Source organism: Limulus polyphemus, unplaced genomic scaffold (assembly GCF_000517525.1).
Source record: "Limulus polyphemus unplaced genomic scaffold, Limulus_polyphemus-2.1.2 Scaffold419, whole genome shotgun sequence".
NCBI classification, from domain to species: Eukaryota; Metazoa; Arthropoda; class Merostomata; order Xiphosura; family Limulidae; genus Limulus; species Limulus polyphemus.
Window position 1 is genome coordinate 418,585 of NW_013666029.1, and position 7,981 is coordinate 426,565.

General features: G+C 29.0%; 1 protein-coding gene across 1 annotated transcript in view; it reads right to left on the reverse strand.

Annotated features, from left to right (window-relative positions):
• The window catches only part of LOC106458129 (neuropathy target esterase sws-like), a 21,562-nt gene that overhangs the window by 2,182 nt on the left and 11,399 nt on the right, over positions 1 to 7,981 (reverse strand). The window contains exons 6-8 of the mRNA XM_022384281.1: positions 6,236 to 6,395; positions 5,627 to 5,707; positions 810 to 875 (exon numbers count right to left, since the gene is read on the reverse strand). Coding sequence (XP_022239989.1) covers positions 810 to 875; positions 5,627 to 5,707; positions 6,236 to 6,395 — 307 coding nt within the window. The remainder of the gene's footprint in view (positions 1 to 809; positions 876 to 5,626; positions 5,708 to 6,235; positions 6,396 to 7,981) is intronic.

Here is a 7,981-nt window from a genome sequence, read left to right on the forward strand (position 1 = left end):
CATGTTCCCCGAGTAATTTACAACTTATAATAGCACGGATAGTAGTTAGACACGATTCAAAAGACAATAAAACAATAACATTTAATTATGAATAGATGTATAATGTTACAAACTTAAAGCTGCTTAGGATAAACGAATGTAGTTTCATGTTACAATATGAAGTCATTCTAGAAAGGAAAAAGTTAATTTAGGTTTATTTTGATTTTTTTTGGTGATTACGAAGTCGGTCAACTTGACCGATTACATTTTGAGATAGAGTAGAGAAAATAACAGATAAACTATAAAGTTTTAGTGAAAAAAACGATTGAAATGCATTAAGGGGTTTTAGGGATTACACAAAGGAAATTTGAGATTTTTGAGATGACGAAAAGTATATTTAATTTTAACATAAAAACTACTTTCTTCACAGACTATTCAAAACAAGTACTCAATATATTCATGGACAAATCTTTATTTTATTTTATTAAAAATACTTCACTAAGAAATATGACTTTTTGTATGTGAAAGACTTGTAATATGATGTGAAAGACTGCCAAATTTTGTGAAGATATACACACTATATTGAAAGTTAGAAGTATTAAATCTATAAAGACTTTAGTCAAGTACAAAGAGGTCACGTGTTTGGTCAAACTGACCAAGCCTATGTTGAGAGAGTTACCTGTCACTGTTCCTGTAAATGAAAAATAAATAAAACGATTTTATTTGAATTTACTTGGAAAAAATTGAATTTGCCTATTCGTTGTGTGGTATTCAACATCATGCTGTTCTTTACCAACAGCAAAACTTCATTTGAATATAAGGAAAACTACGTACCTTAGTACAGATGTGTCTTCAACAGCTCTTGCTGAAACAGTTTTAAAATCAGCTTGATGGCCCTAAAGGTACAACAAACATGAATTTCATTGTTAAAATGAGGTGCAGTTCAACTTATGCTATTGTACACATGTGGAAATCCTAATCTCCATAATAGGTATGACAAAAGTACTAACTTGTCAAAAATATTGTTAGCCCAGGATTAAACAAATCATCAGATTGTTTACTGATAGTCTGAAATCTAAAAAAGTATACAACTGCAAGTTTTTCCATCCAAAAAGCAATATTTTACAAAGTTAATTTTTTTCCTTTTTTTTCAAATCTACATATTTATTTTCTAGGTACATTTTATTCAAAGCAAATTTATTTCAGATAGTTGCACAAAGCTACAAAAGGGCTATCTGCATTAGCTACTCTTAATTTTAAACTGACAGACGAGAGGGAAAGCAGCTAGTCAAGAGCACCCACAAACTACTCATGGATTATTATAACCTCATGAAGGACTTTGACTATCACTCTTATAATGCAGTCACATCCCCAAAGTGTGGAGCATCACATTTTTTTTTGGTAATGGGAGCTGGACCATGAATCCTCAGGTTCAAAGTCTGGCATGCTATCACCAGGCCATGCCTGGCCCAAAAGTATGTTTGCTTAGAATACTATTTAAAGTTAATAGTAGATGCAAAACAATTCTATTGATTTTTTTTTCAAGAACTGGAAAACTAAAATAAATTCTGAACTGCATTACAGTTAAACACATTCAGTTTATACCAGTACATCTTTAGGATGACAACCTAATATATAAATAATGTTTTTTTTTCACAACATCCCATTCATATAACAATTTTGAACTTTAGTGTGAACTATGATATTTCAATTTACTAAATACATTTCAAATACTTTATTAGAAAACGACACAACTGATTTAACCCACTTTAACACTGACAAGTTCATAAAATCCAGGTACAATTTATAATATTCAATGCAACCAGTTTAACTAAGATCACAATACAATTTGGTTCCACATCACATCAACTGGCTATCTTGTACATAACAATATAATTGATTAAGTCATTATAAATAACCTAGATATAATCATGTTGTGAACATTTATAAAATCATTGAAATTATTTCATCAATTTTTTAAAGTGTTCAACTTATACCATCATACTTTAAAGAAAAATAACTAATTGTTAACTAAATCAACTAATCATGATCACTGTGGCTGAAATATACCTGTCAGGTATAAAAGACTGTTTAGTGTAGGTAGTATTATTAATTTATTTATTTTGTGTTTGTAATTCATTGATGTAGAGGCTATCAAACATTGTGTGCAATTTACTGATGTTGAAGCTATGGAGATTTCTAGAAGGCCTAAGTGATAGATGTATAAATAGCTGTGATCAGATGAGCAGAAACAGAGTAACACTAAATTCAGGTGAAAGAGAAGTTCAGTCAGAGAAAAGTTAAAAACGTAAAGTTAACCATCGTGGGAGTGAATGGCCTAATGGTTGATATGTTAGAGTGAGATCAACAGTTTTGAGAGAGATAAGGAGAATAATTTGTCTCATCAAAGGGTGTTCTAAACTAATTTAACCTACCTGTGTGGACTTTAACAAAAGGCAGACGATTACTGGAAGTTCAGGATACAAGTGCGGTAACTCAAGTGACAACATAAGTGAATTATACACTGATACTACTACGATAAAAATATAGAAAAATAATTCGGCTTGTGAACTGAATTGTACTTTTGACAAGAAGAAGAGAACTGTATAGTGATTAAGATACAACTATGATCTCCATAGTGTAAAGGATTCTGTACATACGTTTAACTTGTTTCAAATACATATATTATTTTAAAAACAAGTGGAGCGCATGCTGTTCATTTATTGTAGTATTTATTGCCAAGTCACAGGCATCTACTGTAAAAGAATCCTTAGCCCAACACACACATATTTACATTACTATATATACTACTAAAAAGTAAGTTCCCAACAATACCATTAATCCAAAAAGGGTAGTTCATTAGTTCAAATACAATTTCTGTAATTTATTTGTATCCTTTACATTACAGATGGGACATATATTTGATCCAAACAAATATTCCACTATCCACTGAAATCTGACTGGAAATTAATTTTGCAATGAAATGGATGATCAGGTTTTCCCAGTATTAAATAGTAGGAGCCCTGGTAGTCACAAAATAAATATTTATGTACTAAAAATAAATATAACACCTACTCATTGTGTTGCCACAAGTGGTCACAATAGTGGAAGTGACAGCACCGAAAGCATAGCTCAAGTCATGGTAAATAGAGTATCAAATTACGTAATGCATGAGCTGCTCACATGAATACCTAGTGTAGATATTTTTGTATTTAAATTTTTTATTTCAGTTTTCTTATCTAACCTAATAAGTTTCTAATTTTTACATTTTAGTTACATTTATCACAATAAAGAAAAGTATATAAATTCAAAAATCAAGAACTTTTGTATTTATGTGTTAGTCTTGTACTTTTTTACAGTCAAAGTTTCGAAGTCTCAATAAGGTTAAACACTAATTTTTTGACAGGGTTGTTGTAACTATTTTCATTTATTACAAATATTCAACTTATAAAACATAAACAAAGAATACTACGTCCTATAATTATTATAATTTAACTTGCTATCTAAGTAAGCTATAAGTGGCTTATAATAATTCTTTTGGTTGGTCAAGGTGACTTAGCAATAGGGAAGACTTGTTAAAACGAGCAAATCTTATAAGGAATTCAGTAAATTAAAGTCTTCTCTTTCTGTTGGTTATAAATAATCCAGTTGCAAATGTCAATGTGAACTACTGATATTTTTTGATAGACAGGTTGTGATAGGAGACATGGCATGTGGAATTGACTTTCTGGTTTGTCTCTCAGTAAAGCACAAGAAGGCTGGAGGCTATAGATTTAGATTATGTCTTAGCAATATCTATAATATAAGTGTGTAATTTGTGTTAAAATTCAGAAGCTCAAGTATGGATGGTAAAAATATCTAAAGTAGGTAACTTGGAGCAAAGAAATGACATATGATACAGGGAAGTGAAGATTGAGAATTTATTTCAATATTTCCTTTGAAATTAAGAAATTAAATTTCATATGAAATTACAATTTGAATTAAACTTTAGTTTGATGCTATATTTATTGACATATTTTGATAATTAAATTGAATAAATTTTGAATTTAAAAGGTTCTACAATGCATACTTTGACTCCCATGCATGCACAAAGAATTAACCCTCACACTACGGGCAAGTAAAAGTGTGCATGTCATGACATTTTAGACGGTTACATTCAAAATTTAATTAAACTACTATATTATCATTGTATACAAATCAACTTGGTATCAAAACATAGTTAATAAATCATATTTTAATATAAAGTTTACGTTTTTAATTCTATATATAAATATTCTAAAAGAAAATCTTTAAAGATATTCTACAAAAAATTAAAAGGTATGCCTTTTTTTCTATTTCCTAATTCTAATTAGTTCACTGAATTGTATGGTGATGATAATAGCCAGAGTTAGTGATATGGTAGAGAAAACGATAAATAAAATATAAACATTTACCTTAAAAACTTTGATGTTATTTTAGGAGGTTCTAGAGATTATGTAAATGAAATATGAAAACTATAAGGTGAAGAATAGTATTTTTATACTTAAAATAAAAATCACCTTGAACTCAATTTAATAGTTTGAGTGCAAGTAACTCCAATAGATAAATAACATATTTTTAGTAAAAACACCTAATTAAATTAATGTCATTCTTTGTGTACAAGATATTTATGATCTTTAACAAAATCTTACCAGTTTTTGAGAGGATACATTAAGAAATCTCAGAGTTACTGCATGTACTGTTGCACAAGTGAAATTTGCAACATGTTTTCTGCAAATTACATAAACCCAAAACAAAAGGGTTAATAACTTTAAGTTGACTAGTTTGATTATGGTGGCTTTATAAATTAATATGTTAAACTTTAATACTAACTAGAAGGTTGGAACATATGCACTCTGACCTTAGCAAGAGGGTTAAAGTTACATTAAAAATTTGAACTTCTTATTTTTTTATGGAAATATTTTTAAAGTACTTTTTGTGGTATTCAGATTGAAAACTTTAAATAAAAAAAAAAATTTCATCAGCAACCAACAGTGAAAAAACAGGAACGCAAAGGAGGTATGTACTATATATTTCTTGTTTTTCTTGTATATTCTATATTCATTACTATAAAAGTAACTAAAATGTAAAAAATTAGAAACTTATTAGGTTAGTTTAGATAAGATAATGAAAAATAATTCTTTATGAGGCATGCTGGTGCATCATGTCATTCAATAAGGTAAAAAGAACTATGCTTTTGCCGAGTGATTTACAACTTGTTTAGTAGAATTATTAGTTAGACATAGTTCAAAAATAAAACAATAAGAATAAGTATAAACATATATATACTGTAACGAACCTTAAGCCATTTAGAATAAACAAATTCAGGTTCCTGTTACAATCTGCAGTCATTCTAGAATTTAGATTTATTTCATATTTTGTATGGTGGTTACAAGTCTGGTCAAGTTGACCAAGTCCATAGAGTGTCTTTGAATTGACCAGTATTTAAATTACAATATCTTTTATAATAACAACATCACAGTGATAGGCTAAAAAACATAAAAAATGAGGCATGATAATCATAGTGTACCTTGTATTTTACAACATAAGACACATTTTAATTTCTACATCCTACTGATAGTTATTTGTGATAAACTAAATGACAAAACATAACTAAAACTGAACTTACACTCAGAACATCCATTATACTTAGCAGACTAGCAATACTTTCTCCTGAAGTCACATCTTTAAGTAACAACTCAGTACCATCCTGCAGATAAAAATAAAACTTAATCATAAATGTAAAACCTTTGAAAATTGACTGTTAATTAACTAGCAAAAATTAATTTAGGCTAAAAGTTTGTGACTTTCATTATATCTCAACACTTTCATAATGGCAAGATGTGTTGTTGTAAACAACCTTTAAATAAAGACTTGTGTTCAATATATTCTTTGTCAGCAATAATAAAATGTATAATACATATAAAGATATTATAAGAGGGTTAATAATTCATTCTGTGAAGTTACTTGATTACTTTCCTGTAAGTTCTATTCTTCAATGGAAAGAATGTAGTTATAAATATATGTGAAAATTGTATTTAAAATACATTAAAGGCTTTCAATACATTACAGATTAATTTACAGAGCCTGCTATATATACAAAACATGTTTATACAATCATGTAGAAGATAAGAAATTAAACTAAATGTTTAAATTTATCTGAAGATGAAAAAAAAACTAATGTGCTACCAGATGTGTTTAAACAGGATGAAAAGAAATTTAAAAAAATCTGACTTACATGTTCAGTAATAAATACTGATAACCTCCCACTTTGTACTACATAGATACTATCATCTTGATCACCAATAGAAAAGAGAAGCTGTCCTGAAGAAATGAATCGGGATTCAATGTGCTTGCACAATTCTAAGAAAAGAGGCTTTTCAAAAAATCCAAAAACCCTGGAAAAAAAAATACATTCAATTATGTACAAATATACATTTTTTTTCAACTTAAAACTATTAATATAATTAGAACCACAAAGACAAATAAAACCAATGAAAGGACTGAATAACTCCAAGCTGGTTTAAACAACTTAAACTCTTAGAATGCTCAAAATAGTAATCAACACAATTAAATAATTGTTAATATAAAAGCTCCTTCAACCATCCATATTTATAAAATACAGACAAAATTCATATCTAACAATAACATTCTTTGACCATGCTAAGATAAAAGGATATAAATGAGGAGAAATATTACAAGTTTAGTATCATAGCAAAAGTTTGGACCACCACCTGCAACACAGAATTTTTGAAGGACATCACACCAACAGCATTGATATTAGTCTTAAGTCATTTCACAAGATTCTACAAATGTTATATACAGTAGAGCTAACTGTGTCAAGTATAGTATAAATCACATTTACAGTAATGAAAATAAATGGCATGATGTGTCAACACATTCGCTGCCACCAGTAGTATGAATAAATTAGGTATAAATAAAGTTAAACATTCAAAAGATGCCAAGTCACAGTATTCCAAACTCATAAGCCACAAGAGAAATTTGGCTTTGAAACATAATTATCTGTAACCCACTGGTGGGGTACATAGCAGCAAACGTGTTAAGCATTCATACCATACATATTGTACTGAAGCACAAGAACTACCTTATAACTTCATAAAATGAGGCCAAATAAAAAAATTTATAAAGGTTACATAATAACTAGCTGTGCCAAAGGTTTGTAAATAATGATAAGTATTCACTACATATTTTCTAATAGGTTTACGTATGTGTTTCCTAAGTTTAAATGTGAAGAAAGCCAGAAATTATACGAGTTCCAATATTGCATATTCAAATAAGTGCAAAATATTTAGAAATTAAGTTTTTATTAAGCTATTTGTTTTATTTCTAAAAAGTTTGCTAACAGTTTACTACAAAGGAATTTCCAACTAAAAACAAAAACCTGCAAGTTCAAAGCATAATTTCACAAATATGGAAAGCTGAAAAACTACGATTTGCATTTGTGCCCCTTAAAATGTTATTATTGAAACAAAAACTTGCATGATTTTTGCTAAACTGTATAAATTGAAATATAACAAAACGTTGCATTAAACTGATAAATTATGTACATCTCAAATAAATGGTACTTTATTTACTACATAACTGATCAATTCAATTTTTAGTTTGTATGATTAAGAGTTGAAAGTTATAGGTTAGCAACAAATATAATCTGTTACCAATGGCATACCTAAGGTGTGGCAAGTATGGCACATACCCTGAGCACCACTTGAAGGGGGGTGCCACTGAGCAGTTTCTATTAAAGTCAGGCAAGCCATCCTCAAATAGTGAAAAATGAATTTTCTTCAAATGTATAATCTATCTTTGATTATCATTGGTGAGAAGCACTAGGATGGCTGGATTGTTAAACCAGTTATGTAAATCAGTGAAAGCAAGGAAGGTGCAATTGTAATTTTCATGTAGTGCCATAATTTGTTCATTAAAAAGATTAACGAGCTTAACTTAGTATTTTTGTAGCTGATATTAT